The 22,624-nt window shown below is 58.1% G+C and overlaps 1 protein-coding gene across 1 annotated transcript in view; it reads left to right on the forward strand.

The window, feature by feature from the left end:
* The window catches only part of COL4A1 (collagen type IV alpha 1 chain), a 128,688-nt gene that overhangs the window by 70,420 nt on the left and 35,644 nt on the right, over positions 1-22,624 (forward strand). Inside the window, exons 3-24 of the mRNA XM_051849972.2 lie at positions 1,897-1,986; positions 2,076-2,120; positions 3,031-3,075; positions 3,160-3,222; positions 3,427-3,480; positions 3,633-3,659; positions 5,137-5,220; positions 5,307-5,369; positions 7,337-7,372; positions 7,958-7,999; positions 9,184-9,270; positions 9,684-9,710; positions 9,832-9,882; positions 10,364-10,408; positions 10,491-10,544; positions 11,489-11,530; positions 14,117-14,201; positions 14,625-14,660; positions 15,741-15,905; positions 18,549-18,644; positions 20,860-20,943; positions 21,426-21,496. Of these exons, the coding sequence (XP_051705932.1) occupies positions 1,897-1,986; positions 2,076-2,120; positions 3,031-3,075; positions 3,160-3,222; positions 3,427-3,480; positions 3,633-3,659; positions 5,137-5,220; positions 5,307-5,369; positions 7,337-7,372; positions 7,958-7,999; positions 9,184-9,270; positions 9,684-9,710; positions 9,832-9,882; positions 10,364-10,408; positions 10,491-10,544; positions 11,489-11,530; positions 14,117-14,201; positions 14,625-14,660; positions 15,741-15,905; positions 18,549-18,644; positions 20,860-20,943; positions 21,426-21,496 (1,392 nt within the window). The remainder of the gene's footprint in view (positions 1-1,896; positions 1,987-2,075; positions 2,121-3,030; positions 3,076-3,159; positions 3,223-3,426; positions 3,481-3,632; positions 3,660-5,136; positions 5,221-5,306; positions 5,370-7,336; positions 7,373-7,957; positions 8,000-9,183; positions 9,271-9,683; positions 9,711-9,831; positions 9,883-10,363; positions 10,409-10,490; positions 10,545-11,488; positions 11,531-14,116; positions 14,202-14,624; positions 14,661-15,740; positions 15,906-18,548; positions 18,645-20,859; positions 20,944-21,425; positions 21,497-22,624) is intronic.

The raw sequence follows: 22,624 nt of genomic DNA on the forward strand, positions 1-22,624 counted from the left end.
TGGGGCCGGGACAGGCCCAGTGGTCTTGGCAGAGCGTGACTTGGGGAACGCGTTCTGGCTGCAGCTCAGTGACGTGATGGAGAAAACTTCCAAGCCAGTCCTGGGAACGTGCGACCGGAGGTGCTGTTTACATTACGCAGCCTATAACTTGTCGCTTTATCTTTGCTTTGAACTCAGAGGACTTTGAGAAAAGTCCAGAACACTGGTAATCCTGCCTGCCGTCTCCAACGTGCCTTGTCTTTCAGATCAGCCGACACTGCTCACCTAATCCTGCCAGCTGGTGCGGTGACACTGCCTTGGAGCCCACATACCATCAAGAAACAGATTTTCTTGCTTTTTTGCCAGGGTTAAGGGTGTTTTTTTTTTTTTTTTTTTTTTTTTTTAAGTTAACATTCACCAGCAGGGCTCCTGCCTCCACGTGTTCTTCCCATTGTGTTGTGTTTCTTGTCAGTCGGCTGAGCCCACGGGGCCCGGCCCTCCCGCCTCAGCCCCGCCGGCTGCCCTCGGCCTGTGTTTCGGTGCCCCTGCCTCCACTCCTTCCTTCTGATCTTCATCCTTGAGGTTCAGAATCCCTCCAGTTCTGCCTGGGGATTCTCTCCGCTTGGAGTGTGTTTCACAGCCCTTGTGGTATTGCCGTGTGTTTTGTTCCCTGGACGATGTTCACAATTCACAAAGAACATTTCTTATTCCCCGTTGTTCCACGGGAGCGGGGACTGTGATTACATTGTGATGCTGCCTGTGTGAAGCGCTTGGTGACAGCGTGTGCTGTCAGAGCCCTGGGCCTCCCTGCCGACGGCACGGGGCGGGCCCCCACCCGCCCACCCCCTGCAGGCTCTACAGAGCAGGGCCTGTCGCTGCTCGGACCCCAGACCTCAGTGCCCCGTGTCCAGAACAGGAGGGTGCCTCCGTCGAGCGGAATCATGACCAAGGCAGTGAGCAGAAACCCACTCTTGATGGTGTGCTTACCCAGCGTGTTATTTAGCACTTGCTGTATACGAAGCGTTGTGCCAGTCCAGTACCTGGGACCCTGCGCTTTGTGTGGGAGACCTGGATTGAGCTCTGGGCTTCCACCTGGACATTTGGAGGACGGAACCAGTAGATGGAAGAGCTCCCTCCCTCCCTCCCTCCCTCCTTTCCTTCCTCCCTCCCTCCCTCCCTCCTTTCCTTCCTCCCTCCCTCCCTCCCTCCCTCCCTCCCTCTCTCCCTTCCTCCCTCCCTCCCTCCCTCCCTCCCTCTTTCTCTCTTTCCCTTTTCAAATACAATGAAATCAGATAAAGTTTTGAAACACATTGTGCCAGGTATCACATTCCAATGTTTCCTGCCCTCAAGAACTTAGAGTAGCTCAAACTCTACCCCCCCCCAAAAAAAAGGGACTTGATATCAGTCTTCAGACACCTGCCAGAGATGCCTGCAGTGTTGGCTGAGCCTTCGAAAGGGGGACCTGTGAGGCTGGGCTCTCCAGGGAAGCAGAAGCAGTGAGCGGCAACAGCCGAGAGCCAGCAGGCGAGGGGATTGTGGGGGGCTGTTCACACAGCGATAATGCCAAGAAGCCTGGTTGTGCATTGGCAAGCAGGGGCCGGCTCAGCCTGAGGTTTGCGGCCTGAGAACCTGCAGTTCTAACGTCCAAGGTAGCAGAAGGGTGTCCCAGCAGGAGAAGACAGACAGGGAAGTCGCCCCTCTTTTGTTCTGTCTGGGCCTGCGGTGGATTGGATGGGCTGCCTAGACAGGAGACGCTTCCCCAGCCCTCTGGTTCCCGTGCCAGTCTCTTCCCAAAGTGCCAGTGTGGTCCCAGCTGCCAGGACGCCCCCAACCTGAACAAGCCGGCACCGGTGGATCACGGACGTGTCTGTGTCTTTTCTCCTGCCTCTTGCCTGACCTGTGTCCTCTTTTCTGCAGGGAGAAAGAGGCCTCCCAGGGCTACAAGGAGTCATCGGCTTTCCCGGAATGCAAGGACCCGAGGGGCCGCAGGGACCACCAGGACAAAAGGTGAGGGACTGTGTGGTCGGGGCGTGGGTCTCGGATCATCCTGGTGCTGGGGCAGTGGAGGTCACCGTGGCATCTCTCTTCTCTTCCAGGGTGACACCGGAGAGCCAGGGCTGCCCGGCACGAAAGGGACAAGGGTGAGTCCAGTTGGTGGCAGGTGCGCTGCCTCCGGAGTGGCGTGCGTCACGCAGTCTGGGGGCTTCCTTACATTGCTCTTCTCTGCTCCGTGGAGCTCAGGCTGCGGCCTGCTGACCTCCTGGCCTCCCTGAGCCTGTGGGCACACACAGTGCCTCTTACAACCTGCTTTGTGTCGTCTTGCTTGCTCTCCCCTTTGTCCATCCTCAGGTATTGTGTGATTTGGGGGAAGGGGCAGTTCATGATGTGGGCTCAAGTCGTTAAGGAGAGACAGCTTCCTGTGGTGGGCAAAGTGGGGCCCCTGGCAGGGCGCCAGCTGTGTTCCCTCTTCACATCCTCAGCTTTCTTCGCCTCTCCTGGTTCCTGGAAGTAACAATAACCAGTGTGTTTTGTAAGAAAGCAGCAAGGCGTTGTAAAACGCAGGCAGGCACATCTGGTTGTTACATAGGGAAAAGGAAGTGCGCACTGGCTGGCACTTTTACAAGCCCTTAAAGCAGAAGACAATGGCAAGGCCACTGTGGCCTCTGGGGTGTAACTGTTCCGGAAGTACAGATGCGGGTGCTGGAGATAACTGGGCCGCGTAGCTCCCTGTGAACAGGTTCATCCCTGCGCTGCTGCTTCCCAAAGGTTGGCCATTTCAGTGTGGATTAGTGCTCTTCCCAAACTCCCGAGTGTTACCAGATTGAGAGGAGGGCAGAGTGTTGTTTCGTGTGTGCAGCTTTGCGTGTAGGGGTGATGCACAGTCAGCTTCCGATGTGGCCCTGTTCATGTCCCTGGGCAGGCGGCCTCTGGCTGCTCTGTCGGCCGAGTGCACAGAGATTGGGGTGCAGCTCCATTAGCAGGGTGGATGCAGCGGGAGGAAGAGAGGTTTCCCAGTGCTCAATCAGAACGGTTTCATTTCCATTGCTGCAGGGACCTCCAGGAGCTGCCGGCTACCCCGGGAACCCAGGACTTCCTGTATGTATATGAAATGAGTCTTTGGAAGATTTCGCCATCGGAGTGTTTTCTGTTTTGGTGACTTCCTTCCTTGGTCCATCACAGGGCATTCCCGGCCAAGATGGCCCCCCAGGCCCCCCAGGTATCCCCGGATGCAACGGTACAAAGGTAAATCCGGAGCCGAGCCTTTCCTCTGGGTGCCGCGTTTGTGCACCTGCGTGGTGGGAGGCAGGAGCGGAGCTGTGTGAGCCGCTTTAGGTGCGGTTTTGGCGTGCAAGTGACGCTCCTGTGGTGCACGGGACAGAGCCGCTGCGGGGTGCTGGGGTGCTGTCTGCTTGCAGCGCGTGCGGCTGACTCTGCTCTTTCTCCCAGGGAGAGAGAGGCCCCCTGGGCCCACCTGGTTTGCCTGGATTCACGGGAAATCCTGTAAGTACAGACTTGTTTCCTCAGAGTTTCTGTGTGTAGTTTGTCTCTCTTCATCCCGTTTCCTTTTCTTAGTGTACTTGTATCTTACTGCTAATAATGCTTTGAGAAAAAAAAATAAAAACAACAGCTAATAACCAAACTTTCTTTTCTAGGGACCGCCAGGGTTGCCAGGCATGAAGGTACAGTTTACTTTATTTCATTTGATTGGATTCATTACGGGAATCTGTTGAAAACTGTTGCCATAAAATCAAGCTTAGTTTGCATCACTTTAGATGACCTATTGCCTATTTTTTAAAAGATTTATTTATTTATTTGACAGTCAGAGTTATACAGAGAGAGGAGGGGCAGAGAGAGAAAGATCTTGCACCCACTGGTTCACTCCCCAGTTGGCCATACTGGCCAGAGCTGCGCTGATCCAAAGCCAAGAGCCAGGAGCTTCTTCTGGGTCTCCCACTCGGATCCAGGGGCTCAAGGACTTGGGCCATCTTCCACTGCTTTCCCAGGCCATAGCAGAGAGCTGGATCAGAAATGGAGCAGCTGGGATTTGAACTGGCGCCATGTGGGATGCCAGCACTGCAGGTGGCAGCTTTACCCGCTACTCCACAGCGCCAGCCCCTCTATTGCCTATTAATATATGGCAAGAGAATGCTATGTGATATACACACTCTTGAATTCTTGGAGCCAGTAGTCATGGAAAGTGCGTGGTGTGCGTCAGTGGTCCATGTTGGCAGGTGCGGTTCTGCCCAGGCCGCCTGCTTGCTTGGCCAATCTCCCAGATGCTCCCCCCGCAGAGGCGCGTCACCCAGCTCAGGCCTGCACCTGTCTGATCCGGACGGGCTCACTCAATACAATCCTTGTCTGTGTTGCCACATTACAAATCCCGTAACTACTGCAGGAGGAAGTCCAGTTGCCTTCCATTTCACGCCTGGTGCATGGCTCCTCTCAGAGCCATCCCAGCCCTTCTCAGCCTGACGCCCCCTTGGTGCTGGGAGTGGGGGCCGAGGGCAAAGACACTTCGCACGCCTCCCCCTGTGGCACCTGTTCGGTCCCTGCTGCCAGTAACGAGGCCTTTCTTCACACACCCTGATGAGAACTGCAGGGTGCAGGGCAGGTGGAGCCCAGGGCAGAGCCAAAGCTTCAGCCTGGAGTCTGCAGGCGGGATGCGCTCTCCCTCCGGGGGGGTGGTGGGGGTGGGGGGCACCTCTTGTTCCTAAGCCCTTCACCTGACGAGGTGAGGCCCACCGCATCGTGGAGGGCCATCTGCTTTGCCCAGAGTCGTTGCAGGACGCTCTCCCCTCATGTGAAATCCAGCTGCACAGCAGGGGCTGGGCTGGTTTTAACACTTAGCTTTTCCCTAGCCATGGCCCTTACTCTGTGACAGCAGCCTGGTCACGCAGTGTCCCAGCCAGAACCCAGTCCCTGGCTGCAAGGTGGACAGCTGTGTGCACCACGTCCCGGTCCTCAGCTGGCAGTGACGGGGACGTGGCCCACCCGTGACCTCTGTAGACAGAGGCTGGCTCCCAGGCTTAGGCTAGTCTCAGACCACGGAGCACGCCTGCTGCTTGGTTTTCCAGACCGATGCCTGCTGTTTGGTGGGCCCTCGGTTCCTTGACGGGAGCAGTAGAATTTGCAGCTCTCTCTTCTTTCATCCTCCAGGGAGATCCAGGGGAGATCCTTGGCCACATCCCCGGGACACTGTTGAAAGGTGAAAGAGGATTTCCTGGACCCCCCGGCATACCAGTAAGCATTTTCTAAGTGATTCTCTGCACAGACCCGGTGGCTTCCCAGTTTGTCTTTTAATTCTTTTCTATCTCAACCCGTTACAGGGCTCCCCAGGATTGCCGGGGCTGCAAGGACCTGTTGGCCCTCCAGGGTTCACTGGACCCCCGGTAAGTGTCAGGGGACGTCCTGTGAGAAGAACGGGGGGCACAAGGAGGAGTTCAGTGAAGCTGCACGCGGTGGTGATGCTTCTTGGTTTGGCAGTGGCACAAGTGCCCCATTTTCTAGGAAGACATGTGGCTGCCCCCTGTTCCGAGCTGGGGAGCAGGGCAGTAACAGTGCAGTGTGCCCAGGCACCCCTGAACGATGCCACCGTCATCGGGGCTGGCTGCATGCTGGGGACTTCTTGGGCAGAGGAAGCTGAGCGTTAAGATGGGCGAGGCAGTCTGGGCCCAGGGGCTTCACCGTGAGGCGCGCGAGCTGGGTTTGCAGAGTTGGGTTGCAGGACAGGGTGGGTCTGTTAGGGGCGTGACAACTGCGCACGCAGCCTGGCCTCAGCGCAGGCAGGTGGCAGCAGCGTCCCCGCCCCGTTCTCACAGGCAGCTCCCGTCAAGCAGACCTGTCTGCTGAGTGCTGTGTGTGCAGGGAGTGGAAACTGCACGTGTGCATCACTCACACAGCCTGCCGAGAGTTATGTGCACACACACACACTCACACACTCACATATCTACAGTAGGTACATTATATATACATGCTTTTTTAAAAAAAAAAGATTTATTTATTTGAAAGTCAGAGCTACACAGAGAGAGGAGAGGCAGAGACAGAGAGAGAGAGAGAGGTCTTCCATCCGATGGTTCATTCCCCAGATGGCCACAAAGGCCAGAGCTGTGCCAATCTGAAGCCAGGATCCAGGAGCTTCTTCCTGGTCTCCCACGCGGGTGCAGCGGCCCAAGGAGTTGGGCCATCTTCTACTGCTTTCCTGGGCCATAGCAGAGAGCTGGACATCGAGACAGAGATCTCTCATCCACTGGCTCACTCCCCCGGTGCCTGCAATAGCGGGGGCTGGACCAGGCTGCAGCTGGGAGCCAGGAACCCAATCCACATCTCCCCCGTGGGTGGCAGGGACCCAGCTACTTGTGCCATCTCAAGTACCTGGAAGCTGCAGTTGGGAGCTGGAAGCGGGCAGTGAATGCCGGCACTGCACTGTGGGACGAGGGCGCTCTAGCTACAAGGCCAGTGCCTGCTCCGGGCTGACATTCTTAATTTGCTTGTTATCTTTTTCTTTCCTTTAGTAAAATCCAAAAACACTTGTGGCCACTTTGTTGCAATGTAAAGTGAATTTACATTCTTCTTAAGGAATGAGTAAAGGAAGTCTAATTTTTCCTTCTTAAGATGATGTCAACAAACGGTGTGAGATTTTGTTACAAACACAGGTTTTTTGGTTTCACTGCAGTGCCTCTGTGAGGAATCATCAATTTGGTTTTGTTTTCAATGTATGTATTGATTAGAACATCAGAATTAGAAAGAGGGGAATGGGGTGGGGGGGGAGAGCGAGAGAGAGAGAGAGAGAGAGAGAGATCTTTCATATACTGATTCACTCCCCACATGGCCACAACAGCCGAGGTTGAGCCAGGCTGAAGCCAGGAGCCAGGAGCTTCTTCTGGGTCTCCCACGTGGGTGCAGGGGCCCAAACACTTGGACCATCTTCTGCTGCTTTCCCAGGCCCTTAGCAGGGAGCTGGATCGGAAGCGGAGCAGCTGGGCCACTGAGCAGCGCCCACATGGGATGCTGGTGTAGCAGGTGGCAGCTTTACCTGCTACGCCACAACACCGACCCCGCCAGCTTTTGGAGATGAACCATAGTGTCGGAGGAAGACAGATGTTATTCCCAAGCCTGCAGCCCCAGGGCTCCCAGAGGTGGTGGGTGGCCTCGGGGCAATGCCTGAGCTTTTGTGGTGTTTCCACTTGTATTAATGATTGTCCTAGACTGTGTTTTCTAGTTACTTTCAGTTGGACAGCAGAGAAAGCAAATAAACGATCCTGTTAACCGTTGACCCTTAAGAAAGCTTTTGCACAAAGAAGGAGTTAAGGGTCATGGAGGCTGTGAGTCGAGTTTAATCAAACGTCTCCTCCTGCAGGGTCCCCCAGGCCCTCCCGGCCCTCCAGGTGAAAAGGTAAGGATGCTTCACTCCTTCCTCTTTGGTGTTTCGAGTTTAGGAAAAGTTTTGAAAATTATATTTATCTAAGCATCCACCCCTTTCTATTCATCCATCCACCCCCACCTCTGTCTATCAATCCCTCCTGTCTGCCCACCTGCCACCTACCAGTCATCGCTCCGCTTCCAGCCTTTTGTCACTACTTTATTGTTGTTGTTTTTTTAAAGATTTATTTATTTGAAAGTCAAAGTTCCATAGAGAGAAGAGAGGCAGAGAGAGAGAGAAAGAGAGAAAGAGAGAGAGAGAGGTCTTCCATCTGCTGGTTCACTCCCCAGTTGGCTGCAACGGCCAGAGCTGTGCCAATCCGAAGCCAGGAGCCAGGAGCTTCTTCCGGGTCTCCCATGTGGGTGCAGGGGCCCAAGGACTTGGGCCATCTTCCACTGCTTTCCCAGGCCACAGCAGAGAGCTGGGTGGGAAGTGGAAGAGCTGGGACTCAAACTGCCTGCCATCTTATCGCGTTGTATGTGGCATTGGTGGGCTGATTTTGAGTAATGGAAACGCTAAAACAACTCTAATAATGAGAGCCTGATTTTTTATCAACAGGGCCAAATGGGCTTAAGTTTCCAAGGACCGAAAGGTGAAAAGGTGTGTGAGTGTCTCTTGCACGTGTTTCCATGTTTACCCCCCAGTTGTGAGCCTTTTGGGATGTCCACCTCTTGTTGGCTCCTCTCGATAATGTTCGTCTTCTCTGTACGTCCTTGAATTCGATCGTGTTTCTCAAAGTGCTGGGATTACTGAGTGTATTGTTGCTTTTTGAGAAGCTGGAATGCAGTGACGTGCTCCCGGCACAATCTGACAGGCAGAGAGGACAATGTGACGACTGATTCCAGGGATGTGTGCACACAGCTTGGTCAGCATGCTCTTTGCCAGGGCTGAAGCCGGGCCTAGAATCATAACGGAGTCAGCCAGGACTTGGCCATTAGTAGCAGAGCATGAGCAAGGCCACGGAAGGGACACTGGGCAGTGGGCAGCCCTTCTCGGTGGCCAGGCAGGCACAGAGCAGATGCACAGGCCAGAGCAGGCGGCTTCATGTTTGCACCAGGGAGGCAGACAATGGGACCCCTGGGTCCCCAGGTCACTCCACGGGTTTCCCAAGATCAGATCAACGACTGGGCACGGGCTGGGGGGTGTTCCTGTAGCTGCCGCTCCCGCCTGCCTCGCCAATGTGACAAGGAGTGTGATGACCACCAGGGGGCGTCAGATGCAGGGGCCCTGGACAGAGCTGGACTGGGCAGTGGACCTCAACCCCAGTGCTTTGTCTCATCTTTCCCATCAGCCTCCCGATGAAGGGGTATTTTGGGGCCTCCTGTGTGCTATGGCCAGATGTCATGTCACTTCCAGTGTGCCCAGCACTCAGGATGCCCGGAGAGCCACATTCCCAATGGTCCTCTTACTCCCTGTTGGCCTGAAAACACCCCTTGCTGCCCAGCCAGTCTGTCTGTCCTCTGTGCCACCAGTGTGCAGCAGTGCCCTTTGCTGGAGCTTTTGTTAGATACACAGAAAACACGTCCCGTGGACATTCACAGCCCTGTCGCTGCTGAGACGTGGCTGCCGGGCCTTCCTAGTCCCTGCGAGGCAAAGCCACTGCGAATTTTCCATGCTTTTGTGCCATCTTCATGCCGAAACTTAATTTATGCCAAGAGGCAAAATGCAAACCATTGCATTTTTAACTTCGATGCTTTCTTTTAGGCTACACTTCCCCTTCTTGCTGTAGTGATTTTTTTTTTTTTTTTTTTTGCCTGATTAATTCTCCATTTTTGCACCCACAGGGAGATCAAGGCGTCAGTGGGCCTCCGGGAGTCCCAGGACAAGCTCAAGTGAAGGAGAAAGGGGACTTTGCCACCAAGGGAGAGAAGGTACACGCAGGCTGTCTGATCTGGGTCAGCCTCCAAGGGAGCAAGAGAAATCAGGCAAAATCCGGCTCTCCAACCTGGCGGGATACATCTGCGTTCTGTTCCATTCGCTGTAGCCACCTGTGTGCGCAGGGCGGCTGGCACCGGCCGGGCTCACGACTGATTCGAGGCTGTCCCTCCTCGGGGAGCGCTGGGTGGGGGAGGCTGTGGTCGGTCACTGGTGGGACCCCCTCTGCCCCTCTAGACCCACGGCCCGGGCCGCGCAGGGAAGCCGGTGGCAGAGACCAATGTGAATTTCTTTGCTCATTTTGGAAAAGGGTCGTACTTTGTTGTGCATGTTGTACATAGCCGCGAGACAGAGCTGACCTCTCTCTCTCTCTCTCTCTCTCTCTCTCTCTCTCTCTCTCTTTTCTTAGGGTCAAAAAGGCGAACCTGGATTTCAGGTAGGCGCCCTGTTCCTTTTTGTGGCTGTTACTTCAGTGTGGAGGTTACGCTTGTGTCTCTCTGGTCGCGTATCACTGACGTGCGCCAAGGCGTCTCACTCTGGCTTTTTCTTCTCTCCAGGGAATTCCAGGGATTGGCGAGAAAGGCGAACCCGGAAAACCAGGGCCCCGGGTGAGCGCTCCCCAAGTCCGCCCACACCTCAATGGGACACCATTTTCCCGTCCCGCCAAAACCCGCGCCCCTCACCCATCTCCCCTTCCCGCCAAAACCTGCGCCCCTCACCCATCTCCCCTTCCCGCCAAAACCCGCGCCCCTCACCCATCTCCCCTTCCCGCCAAAACCCACGCCCCTCACCCATCTCCCCTTCCCGCCAAAACCCGCGCCCCTCACCCATCTCCCCTTCCCGCCAAAACCCGCGCCCCTCAGCGTCTCCCTTCCTGCTGGAACCCGCGCTCCTAGGGGGTTTCTGGGCCCTGTGAGCCCCCGCCCCCGCCAGAGCGGAGCAGCCTGGCGTGAAGGCGGCCTCTGGACACCCGAGTCTCCATGCGGCCCAGGCCTCTGATGGGACCGCAGCCGCGAGGGTCCAGGCCATTCTGCTCTCTCCCGCGCGCGGCCTCGCCATGGCGCCAATGCTGTCTGCTTCCTCCTGCAGGGAAAACCCGGCAAAGACGGCGAGAAGGGGGAGAAGGGGAGCCTGGTAGGTGCTGGCGGCCGCGGCCCGGGGTGCAGCCCCAGCCCTGCATGGCCCGGGCGCTCCTCACGGCTCCTCTCTCTTGCAGGGCTTCCCTGGAGACTCGGGGTACCCCGGACTCCCCGGCCGCCCGGGCCCGCAGGTGAGCGCCCCTGCTCCCAGGCCCCGCTTTGGCCCAAGTGCGCTCTTCTCGGTTCTGTTGTCGCTTTGGGCTTTTTCCCTCTAGAATAACGAATCTTAGGCTCAAAGGGAAAAAAAAAATGATGCTCCGTTTGGGTGGAAACACAATTTTAGGGACTTCACTGGTACTCAGGAATTTTTCACATTAATTTTTTCCCGTTCAAGTTTTTGTAGGCATTCATTTTTTTTCCCCTTATAAAAAAGTCGGAGGGAGCAGTGAGCTGCGTGGGAGGAAAGGGACTGTCTGGTCTTTCCATTTCCACTCGGAAACGGTCAGAGTTGATCCTGGCCTGGCCTGCGCACGCGCGCCGGGCTGGGCCGGGGCTGCAGCCGGGGGCGGGGACGTGGTCCAGGCTGCCCGAGTGGGTGAGCGGAAGGCAGGTGCCCGAGCCCTCGCCTGCGTTCCCAGGGTCTGCGTGGGTGGGAAGCCGGCGCGGGGCGGGAGCCGGGAGTTGCACAGGGCGTGGCAACGGTAAAAGGGGCTTCGGGGCTTCTGCGGAGGCCTGGCCAAGCGGCGAGAGGGCGTGCTCTGTGCGTTTCTGGAAAAGGTCCATCTCGTGGATGTTAAGTGATAATCGTATCTAGAATGTGGTGGCTAAAATAGTTCCCAAGTTCTACAGGTGTTTCTAGAACTTTTCCTGTTCAGAGAAGAAGAACTGCAACACTGCCCTCTAGTTTAATGCCTTGTTTAAAAGCAAAGCCTCCACATCTGTGGCCTGATGTGCGTAGCTGAGAACTCTCTAAACTGTTACCACAGGTGTACAAGAACGTCAGAGAGCAAAAAGCTAGATCTGGGGGCTGGTCATCCAGTGCGAGAGTGGTTGACACGTATCTGCCGGTATTTCCAGTGTTTGGGCAGTGCGTGTCCCCTGAGACGGCACGTTGAGCTGTTTTCCTCTTTTGCAGGGAGACAAAGGAGAAGCTGGCCCTCCGGGCCCACCTGGCATTGTGAGTGCTGCGCTGGCTGCTGCCCTCCTGGACTGGGGGAGGGGACGGGGGCACAGGGAGGCCGTGGGGCCAGCGCTTGCCCGGGACCAGGCCCTGTAGCTGTCCCTGGAAGACCTGTGTGGGCAGGGCGCGCGCGCTGTGAGATGACTCGTGTTGTGTGCAGTTTGGGACTTAATCCTCTTGCACCCTGCTCGCTTCTGCATTTCTCCAGCCACTGGGAAGGCAAGGTGGCCTCTGTGTGTCCGCACGGATCCGAAGGCCAGGGAGGGGAATTTTCCTAGGGAGAGCAGGTGGCTGTGATTTGTCCCAGCAAAAGCATTCCTGTTCTTGCAGGTAGCGTTTTACTCCCTGTCCGCACGCGTAGCTTACCTGCCTGTGAGCCAGGTCACCAGTCTTTTCTGAATGCGAGCTGCTTGCTGTTTGCTCTCACCTCCTCTTATGGGGGGGGGGCTTTCACTTCCAGGAAGTGCTGAACCTTCTAATGCTTTTATTTTTTTAAAAAAGACTTCTTTATTTATTTGAAAGGCAGAGTTACAGAGGCAGAAGGCAGAGAGAGAGAGAGAGAGAGAGAGAGAGAGAGAGAGAGAGAGGAGAGAGAGAGAGAGGTGTCTTCTATCCATTGGTTCACTCCCCAAATGGCCGCAATGGCCAGAGCTGAGCTGATCCGCAGCCAGGAGCCAGGAGCTTCTTCCGGGTCTCCCACATGGGCTCAGGGGCCCAAGGACCTGGACCATCTTCCACTGCCTTCCCGGGCCACAGCAGGGAGCTGGATCAGAAGTGGAGCAGCTGGGACTCGAACTGGCACCCATATGGGATGCCGGCACTGCAGGCTTTACCCGCTACGCCACAGCGCTGGCCCTGTGAACCTTCCTATTGTTTTTATTGCTTTTATTACTCCACATGTACTCCTAGTTCTTTTTTAAAAAATAGTTACTTGAAAGGCAGAGTTAGAGAGAAGGAAAACTTTTATCACTGGTGCACTCCCCAAATGACGGCAATGGCCAGGGCTGGCCAGACCAAAGCCAGGAGCCAGGAGCTTCATCCGGGTCTCCCACGTGGGTGCAGGGGCCCAAGGACTTGGGCCATCTTCCACTGCATTCCTAAGTGCATTAGCGGGGAGCTGGATTGTAAGTAGAGCAGCTGGGACTTGAACCAGTGCCCATATGAGATGTAGGTGTTGTAGGTGGTGGTTTAGCCCATTAAGCCACAACGCTGGCTCCTATTCAAGTTTCTGTTTCCATATTTATTTGTGGCTGCTTGCAATGTTGAAATATTCTGTTTTTACCTTAACCTCATCGATATTTTTTATTTACTTGTTTTTCTTTATGTTAGATGTTCGCCCTTTATTCATTTTTTCCTTGGCAACGAAACATCATGTACATTGATGAGTATAACATCTGGTGTGGATGCATGTATGCATCGTAGAGTGGCCAAGTCCAGCTGTTTAAGCACATTTTAGCAGTAACTACTGCTTTGGTTGGCACAGGGTCACGTTTGAGGGCAGGGTGCGACATTTGCTTTTGCTGTTTTCCTGACATTTCCGTGGAGTAGACCTGGGGTGAAGCAGCTCTCCTTCTAACGAGGTCTAACGCGGTGCCTCCTGGGCCAGGCGCCTCTCAGTTTCAGAGAAAAAAAAACCATTTTGGGACATGTTAAAAAGCAAAGATTTTCTTCCAATAGAGCTGTGAGTGTCCCCGACCCACAGCCTGAGGACACTGAAGGATGTTCCTGGGACCACACCCCGTGACGAGAAATGCTCACGGCGTGGCACGTGTGTCCCTGGGCTCCCTCCACTGTGTCCCTGCCCTGCCTCCGTGTGGCGCGTGTGTCCCTGGGCTCCCTCCGCTGCGTCCCTGCCCTGCCTCCGTGTGGCGCGTGTGCCCCTGGGCTCCCTCCGCTGCGTCCCTGCCCTGCCTCCGTGTGGCGCGTGTGTCCCTGGGCTCCCTCCGCTGCGTCCCTGCCCTGCCTCCGTGTGGCGCGTGTGTCCCTGGGCTCCCTCCGCTGCGTCCCTGCCCTGCCTCCGTGTGGCGCGTGTGCCCCTGGGCTCCCTCCGCTGTGTCCCTGCCCTCCCTCTGTGTGGCGCGTGTGTCCCTGGGCTCCCTCCGCTGTGTCCCTGCCCTGCCTCTGTGTGGCGCGTGTGTCCCTGGGCTCCCTCCGCTGTGTCCCTGCCCTGCCTCTGTGTGGCGCGTGTGTCCCTGGGCTCCCTCCGCTGCATCCCTGCCCTGCCTCCGTGTGGCGTGTGTGTCCCTGGGCTCCCTCCGCTGCATCCCTGCCCTGTCTCCGTGTGGCGTGTGTGTCCCTGGGCTCCCTCCGCTGCGTCCCTGCCCCGGGCTCCCTCCGCTGTGTCCCTGCCCTGCCTCCGTGCGGTGACGGCAGCTGCTGCCCCCGGGGTCCCGGAGGGGGCCCGGCCGCCTGCAGGACCTGCCCCGATGCTTTGTCCCCACTCACTGGCTGTCTCCAGACTCAGAGCGCCGCTGCTGCTCATCGTTCCTGAAATGCTTAGAGAAGTGCACCTGTGTACGGAGAGCGGTCGTGTGCAGGAGCGGCCGCTCCCTGCCCCACGCTGATCTCCCTCCTTGTGTTCAGGTGATCGGCACGGGACCTTTGGGAGAGAAAGGAGAGCGAGGCTTCCCAGGAGCACCAGGGCTCAGAGGAGAGCCAGGCCCTAAAGGTAGCTGCTTGCCCTCGCCCCCCATCCCGCCTCTCTCTCTCCAGTTTTGACCTGGGCTCGGCCGTATCTTGGAAGCAGCTGCGTGCCCTGCGCAGCTCCCTGGGGACCAGGTCTTCTTCAGGTTCATAGGAGGGCGTCTTCAAAAACTGCGTGGAAAAGGCTTATGGTGAAAACTTTGTGCATAGGCTTCAAGCATTTTGTGCCAACTGAAGCCGGCATCTTGGTTCCACTTTCCAGGCACTTTCTGAAGTCTCTGGGGTGTCTGCCATGTGGGCAGCAGGGCCCTCTCCTGGCTTTAGGGGCGGCTCCCCTTGGGCGTGGAGGTCTCTGCACAGCCCTCCTGGGACTTAGATGGAGACTTGAAGGCTGGTGTCCGCGAGGGAACGCCTGTCAGTGTGCCCGATGCTCTCTTTCTCTTTCCAGGTTACCCAGGGATCCAAGGCCAGCCAGGACTTCCAGGTGAGCCTCCTCACGGCGCTCTCTGCCGGACCCTGGCTCACGTTTTGCGTGTGGTTATATGTGCATGAGATATTCACATGGACTAGCAGTGGTACTGCAGTTCTCTAGTTCCTGGCTGCTGTCCCTGCCTGGGCAGGTGCCTGTGGGGCTGCCCCATCCCGCCGTGCCCTGTGCTCCGCTCCGGGCTGCGGCCCCCACTGCCCCGGTGACCTGCGTCTTGCTGGGCCGGCCCTGGCCTGCTTCCTGGTCCTGCTGTCCCCTCTGCTTTGCTGTGCCGTGGGCCCTGCTGGCTCGACTGAGGCCTGCACGGGCTGCCTTCGTTTCTTTCTGCTCCTTGTACTTGTGCTTGTGGGTCTTCTCGGGTCCTGGGGTCCTCCCCTTCCTCGCAACTCTGTCCTCTCCGCTCCCTCCCCACTCAGGCCCAGCGGTGTCCTTCGCTGTGCTCTGGCCCCCTTCCCCGGGGTCTCTCCACCTTCCTGTCACAAACCTCAGTCCTCAGCTGTGAGGCGGCCAGGTCCACTCCGCGTGGCCTCTACCCCCGACCTGGAACCACGCAGTGTGCACCCTTGGCCCCGTGTTCCTGCCGTCTCAGAGCCCAGCCCCCTGGCCTCGGTGCCACCTGTGCTTGTGCCCTGCTTGGCAATGCCAATGGCGCCGAGCAGTCATGGGCTTTATGCATGGCTGCCAGCACTTTCGCATAAGAAAGCCCGTGTTTGGGTGCCCTGTCTGTAGCACCACCAGGTGTTTGGGTGCCCTGTCTGCAGCGCTGCCAGGTGTTTGGGTGCCCTGTCTGCGGCGCCGCCAGGAATTTGGGTGCCCTGTCTGCGGCGCCGCCAGGTGTTTGGGTGCCCTGTCTGCGGCACCGCCAGGTGTTTGGGTGCCCTGTCTACGGCACCGCCAGGTGTTTGGGTGCCCTGTCTACGGCACCGCCAGGAGTTTGGGTGCCCTGTCTACGGCACCGCCACGTGTTTGGGTGCCCTGTCTACGGCACTGCCAGGTATTTGGGTGCCCTGTCTACGGCACCGCCAGGAGTCCTGGACCTGTTTGTGCTGACTGGCCTACGATCTGTGCTGCTTCCAGGCTTTCCTGTGCCCGGCCAGCCCGGTGCTCCCGGCTTCCCCGGCGAGAGAGGAGAAAAAGGCGACCAGGGACTGCCAGGCGTGTCTTTGCCAGGACCAAGCGGAAAGGACGGGCTCCCAGGCCTTCCCGGCCCCCCCGGGCCCCCCGGGCAGCCAGGCCACACCAGTAAGTGCCCCCCAGGGTCCAGGTGCAGGAATTCGAGAGCAGAGCTGGCCGGAGCGCAAGGCACACCGGCTTCTTTGTCCAGTGATTGGTTAATTATTGACATTCCGCTTTGGCATCTGCACAGAATTAACCATGCAGGAGAGAGGAGCAGTTAAAAAAAGAAAAAAGAAACCGGTTTCTAGGAATGAGTAACATGTTAACCAGTTCAGCCGCATGGTTCCTATTGAAAACAGCCTGCGAGCTGTGTGGTCTGGAGCCCCGTCCTGCTCACACCCACACGTGCACTGAAGACAGGGCAGGGGCGGCGTGGGGGCCGATGTGTAGCCTGTGCACACCTCAGGCTGTGCGTGCCCCCTCGATCTCTCACGTCAGCCCCTTGTGAGGGCTGAGCATGGACATGGAGCTTCCGACTCCACTGACGCAGACTCCGGGAAGATTCTAGAGGACTGAAGTCCACTGCCCCCGTGGACGTGGGTTCAGGTTTGCGAAAGAGGCCTTTGGGTGGTGCAGATTCTGTGCCAACACGTGCTCTGTGGAGCGTCTGGAACACAGATGCTCTGTGTGTTGGGTGCCAGGGGCCGTGGAGGTGATCTGCTGGCACCCACGGGCACCTTTGGGGAGGGAGCTGAGGCCTAGGAGGCTGCTAAGGGAGGCCGCACCAAGACTGGCAGGCACAGCCAGCTCAGGGCCGGCCGCGTCTGCAGGCAGATCCGCATGGACGTGGGTGGGAACGCAGGTGGCTCGCGTGTGACCTGTGCAGCGTCTCCTCTCCTGATTTTGTGGAATATGGGAGAGGAAGGTGAACTCTGCGTGCCCCAGACACCCCCACAGCAAAGTCGTCATTTCTGTCTCCCAGGGAGGGTTGGGGCCGTCCGAGGGCCTTGGGGTCACTCGTTTGTTCAGCAGGGGTTGGGGTGCATCAGGCCTGTATCAGGAGCCACGGGGAAGCTTGCACAAAGTCCTGCCCCTGGAGCGTGGGATCTGTCGGGGGACAGGTGTAGACCAAGAGATCAGCAAAGGGTCTGACTGTAGGTGCTGGCGAGCCGGAGGGGAGGCAGGCTGGGGAGGGCAAGGTGCAGTTGTGGGTGTGGGGAGTGATCTTCACAGAGCCATAAGCTGACACGAGAGAGGGGGCGCTCACTAGGGGAGAAGCTGGGAGAAGAGTTCTTTTTATTTTGGATTTGTTTATTTGAAAGTCAGAGTTAATGGAGAAGCAGAGGTAGAGACAGATCTTCCATCCACTGGTTCACTCCCCAAATGGCCACAACTGTCAGGACTCTGCCAGGCTGAAGCCAGGAGCCAGGAGCTTCATCCGGGTCTCCCACACAGGTGCAGGGGCCCAAGGTCTTGGACCGTCCTCTGCTGCTTTCCCAGACTTATTAGCAGGGAGCTGCCGGGACTTGAACCAGTGACCACATGGGATGCTGGCACTGCGGGCGGTGGCTCCGCCTGCTATGTCACAGCACCAACCTGAGAAGAATATTTTTTGCAGGCCCAAAATATGCATAAATTTTTTATAAAAATATGAACTCTGTCAGTGTAACATCTACCACACCAGATTTCTAGATTTTCTTTAGTCCACATAAACTGTGTAATTCCTCACCACAAACTAGCACTTAATTCAGATTTACGGCATAGGATAAAGAGCCACGTCTCGGAGCTATTGCCGGCGTGGCCTGGCCACAGCTCATGAACCAGGCACTGTGGGATTTCCACGTGCTGGTGCTGCTGCCGTGTTCTGGTCCCGGCTGGCTGTGGCAGCTCCGTGGCCCCCGTGGCTGCAGACCCCTCCCTGAGCAGGCGTCAGGTGGGCGCAGGCCGTGAAATCGGGAACACTCCTCAGAAACGGCCCCTGTCTTCTCGCTTCAGCCTTGAGGTTTCTCTGAGCTGATCTTGGTGGTGGACGTGGCAGGGTTTGTACAGGGAGTGAAAGAGCCGGGCAGGCGCGTGTCCTGGCAGAGGAGTAACTTGTGTCTCTCGGGAGCTCGCGTTGCCAGCATGTGCACGGTCAGGGAGTCGACACTGGCCAACCTTGGTGGACTGGGATCAGAGGGCCTGCTCTCGGAGACGTAAAGTTGAAGTCCCCTGCCCATGGGTCAGAGGACTGTGGGAGTCAGCAGGACTGGAGGGAGACACGGTGCAGGTCCTCCACGGTGACTGTGGGGACAGCCCCATGTCACCAGCTCAGAGAAGCAGACAAGCCGCAAGCAAACAGAGCCAGACGCTGCCCTGTCCGACCACAGTCCTTACGCCGTTGAAACTTCCAGCTGAGCCGTGAGCCAAGGCTCTGTGTCTCCTTGAGGTGTTCCTGTTTTCCTGGGGTGGGGAGACCAGAAAGTTTGGCTCTGGTTAGTGCATGACCCCAGCCCTGGGCCCTGGCATGGGGTGGCCGTGCCACTGCTACCTTGGCCTCCTCTCCGTGGGTGTGAGCCATGGTCTGTGCTTTGCAAGAGGAAAACGAGGTGAGGCAGGGGACAGGGCTGGTGACGGGAGACCACGGGGCGGGGTGGCCCCGCGCGGCTGAGACGGCCAACAGGAGCCGAATTTCTAGACCTAGCAAATGACCCCAGCGTCTGGTTCATAAGAGGCTGGAGTAAGAGGGCGGGAGGCCCTCACTGATGGTGTGGCCTTGCATCATTTCAGATGGCATCGTGGAGTGTCAGCCCGGGCCGCCTGGCGATCAGGGTCCTCCCGGCACACCAGGGCAGCCGGGATTGAGTGGCGAAGTCGGAGAGAAAGGTAAGAGATCTTAATTTCTTCTTTTTTTAATATTTACTTATTTACTTGAATGTCAGTTTCACACACACACACATACACACACACACACACACACACACACACAGAGAAAGGTCTTCCATCCGCTGGTTCACTCCCCAGTTGGCCACAATGGCCGGAGCTGCGCCCATCCAAAGCCAGGAGTTTCTTCTGGGTCTCCCACGTGGGTGCAGAAGCCCAAGGGCTTGGACCATCTTCTACTGCAATTCCAGGCCATAGCAGGGAGCTGGATCAGAAATGGAACAGCCGGGACTAGAACCGGTGCCCATATGGGATGCCGGTGCCGTAGGAGACGGCTTTACCCGCTACGCCACCATGCTGACCCCAAGATTTTAATTTCAATGTGTTTGCTGATTTGAATTTCCCTCCTCATAAATTGCTTAAGCCTTGGAGTCAGGTTAGGGCAGGGCCTCCGTGGCTTTTCAGTCTGTTGTCAGAGTGGGTGGATGGGGAGTGGGTGTGTCCCTAGGATGAGCTCTGTCAGGAGGGCGGGGACCTGGGAGGGAGGGGTGGGGCCTATGGTGGTTGTTCTTTGGTCAGTCTTTTTTTTTGTTTGTTTAAGATTTTATTTTTATTTATTTGAAAGAATTACAGAGAAAGATAGAGGCAGAGAGAGAGACAGAGAGAGAGGTCTTCCATTTGCTAGTTCACTCCCCAAATGGCCGCAGCTGAGCCGATCTGAAGCCAGGAGCCAGGAGCTTCCTCCAGGTCTCCCATGTGGGTGCAGGGACCCAAGGACTTGGCCATCTTCTACTGCCTTCCCAGGCCACAGCAGAGAGCTGGATTGGAAGTAGAGCAGCAGGGACTTGAACCAGTGCCCACATGGGATGCCGGCGCTGCAGGCGGCAGCTTTACCCGCTATGCCACAGCGCCGGCCCCTGCCTGTCCAGGCACCAGCGATGTGGCCTGCGCACTGAGCTTGTGGGCAGTGTTGGGAAGAGGCGGATTCGCACTGCCTTGGGGCCCTGCCTTGGGGCGCAGCAGACAGGGGCTGTCCCCGCGTTCACCTGCCTGGCAGTGTCAGCCCCTGGTTCCCCACCTCGGGCTTTGGACTGGAAGGGGGTTTTGGTCGTCAGAACCTAGAAGCATCCATGCTGCGTGGAAGCCGCTTTGGCCAGCATCGTAGAATTCTGACAGCCGTGTAGCTGCGGCAGCTCAGGTGGAGGTGGTCCGAGGAGCCCTCCCAGCGGTGCCCCCAGTCAGAGTCTGCCCCGCTGTTCACGCGGAAGCCTGTCCATCCCCAGAATCCTAGGGCGGGCCCCTGCCGGCTCTGTGTCTTGGCTTCTGTCATGGCACTGCCTGCCCGGATGGGTGGTTGTCGCCCATCAGCTGCCACTGAACCGCACGGGCGCAGAGCTCAGCTGGGTTGCACTGTGTCCATCCAGGGACGTCTGTCTCCACGCAGGGTCCTGGTCTCCGGCTCCCCCACCAAGGCCATGGCCCACCTGCCTTGGCCCTGTCCCATCTTTAGCAGCAGCACCTGCTGGAGTGGAGCTGGTGGCCTCGGCACCTGCGGCAGGGTTGGGGGTGCAGCTGAGCCCCGATGCTTTCCCCCACTCCGTTTGCTCAGCGTCATGCATGACTTGTGCCCAGAAACTGGACGTCTTGTGGTTGAAGCCACCACAGGCCTTGGAGCCGAGCTGGGAGATTGGGCGCCACACGTTCCAAGGAAGGGGCTTTGCCCTCTGCTCGGTGCTCTGCCGTGCTGGTCTGGGGGTCAGAGCCTCGATCCTGGCTTCGGGGCTGCCTCTTCACCTCCAGCACCCCTCAGCCAGCAGCGGGGCCTGAAATCCGTGAGCTTTTGTGCAGTTTGGTAGAAACCCCGAGATGGAGGAGTGGGGAGGGTACCTTTAGAACTGTGGGCGCCGTGGCAGCAGCCAACTCTGCCCAGGCCAGGGCGATCCTGAGTTTTGGGATCGCGCTGCCGTGTGGACGAGGGGTCGGGAACAGAGCAGCCGCGGTCACGGGGCAGCGCGGGTGGCAGGGGTGACGCCCAGCACTGCGGCTGATGGGGAGCCCAGCAGAGGGTGCTGTCGGGGATCCCCGAGACCCCCAACTGTGAGCGCGGCGTCTCCTGTCCCTCCACACAAGGCTGTGACCTCGGCACGCCTCCTGCACCTGGCCCACCTGCGCGCCTAGCCCACCCGTGCACCTGGCCCACCTGCACTTCCTCTTCCAGGTCAGAAGGGTGACAGCTGCCTCGTCTGTGACATGGAAGGGCTGCGTGGACCCCCTGGGCCGCAGGGGCCCCCAGGAGAGATAGGTGAGCCTGCAGCAGCGGAGGACCCCGGGCAGTGTGGGCACCTTCACGGGGAGCCCGCCTCACTCCACGAGACGCCACGCCCGTGTTCAGAGCAGGAGCACCACGAGGCGGCGTGGAGCCTTGGCCACACTGCCGACAGCCGTCAAACTGGCCTGCTGTTCGGAGTCGCTGAGATTTCCTAAAGAAAGGACAGCAGCAGCACGGTCACCCTGCCCCACAGCCTTAGCTGTCTCAAAAGACATCAACAGAGGCCTTCCCTTGGTGTGGTCCCAGGGACTGTGGGCGCGAGGGTGGGGGCACTTCCAGCTATCTTGTTTCTGAGTTACAGGCACGTGGGGTCACATTTCCCCTCTGAGCCTCTCCTGGGTGCTTTTGTTACTCCTCCCTGGAGATTCTTCCGTCTGCTTTGTAGACTTTTTGGAATCTGTGGGGGAGAGTTTGGAGGCAGTGTCTCATGAACTCTGTGCTGTCTCTCTTTAAAGGGTTCCCGGGCCAGCCAGGGGCCAAGGGCGACCGCGGGTTCCCCGGCAGGGATGGACTTGAAGGATTGCCGGTGAGTACAGGCGTGTGGAGCAAGCGGCAGGGCCCCGTGTGTGCGCGTGCACGTGGGCCTGCCCTCTGCGGGGTTTCTGAGGTCACCCGGCACGGCCCTTCCCCGCGCACCTGCGCCCGTCGCCGGCTCCTGTCTTCTCTCCTGGCCCGAATCTCATGGCTGCAGGGCTGTGTTCAGGGGCAGGTCCTTCCCTAGGGGCTCCAGGGTTTCCCACGGGGACCCCCGTGAAGTGGCCGCGCGGTGGCACGGCTGTTGCCTTTCTGTGTGACCCTCACTCGTGGTGCCGCCCTGGGCGTTGTCCGTGAACAGACTCCGCGACGGTTAAGGAAACCTTCCTTCGGGGGACGTGACACACGCTTCCCCCTGCTGCCGACAGCCGGGACGGGAATCCCGGGGCTGACGCCTGTTGTACGCAGGCGTCTTCAGATCCGTTCATGCGCTGCCACGCCTCGGCTTGGCGCGTTGGTTTAAAGGGAGCCGTGACCCAGGCGGACAAGCCGAGTCCTGCCCCAGCCCGCGTGTTTCTGAAGCTGTGACGCGCCGTGACCTTAGCGCTCCTGAGAGCCCGGTGCTCCACGGAGCGCTCTGAGCCACCTTCGCCCCTCCCTTCTTCCTTGTCAGAAGTCGAAAGTCGGGTCCCTGGCCTTCTGATGCAGGCTTTCAGCTTTCGAATGTGTCCATGTTGCTGGAAGCTTCGACACAGTGAGTGGAGGCGGGGCCTCCCCTTGGGCAATCGGACCCTGGTCCTCTGCTTCCCGGGGCATTCCTGGTGCCTGGGAAGCTCAGTCAGACGCTGCGACTGTTTAAAATCTGTCCAAATAAACGAGAAGTTCAAATAGCTGGGGAGCCCTCCCCGTCGTGGGGATCAAAGACGGGGCCTTTGAAGGCAGCGGGAAAGGACGCTCCCGACCCCTGTCGGCCCGCCCCATCCGCCTGGCTCTCCTGGGGGACTTCCTGCCTCAGCTCTGGCTGAGGTCCAGGCCAGACGCCCGGGCCCTGGCGGCCGAGTCTAACGGGAAGGGAAGACGTTGGGAAGGGGTGGTGAAGGAGGACCAGAGAAGGAAGCAGATCACACGCAGGACTGGAGTGCCCGTGCCCGGGCCTCCCCTAGGTGGGAGAAGTCCCCGG

Source organism: Oryctolagus cuniculus, chromosome 9 (genome assembly GCF_964237555.1).
Source record: "Oryctolagus cuniculus chromosome 9, mOryCun1.1, whole genome shotgun sequence".
Lineage (NCBI taxonomy): Eukaryota > Metazoa > Chordata > Mammalia > Lagomorpha > Leporidae > Oryctolagus > Oryctolagus cuniculus.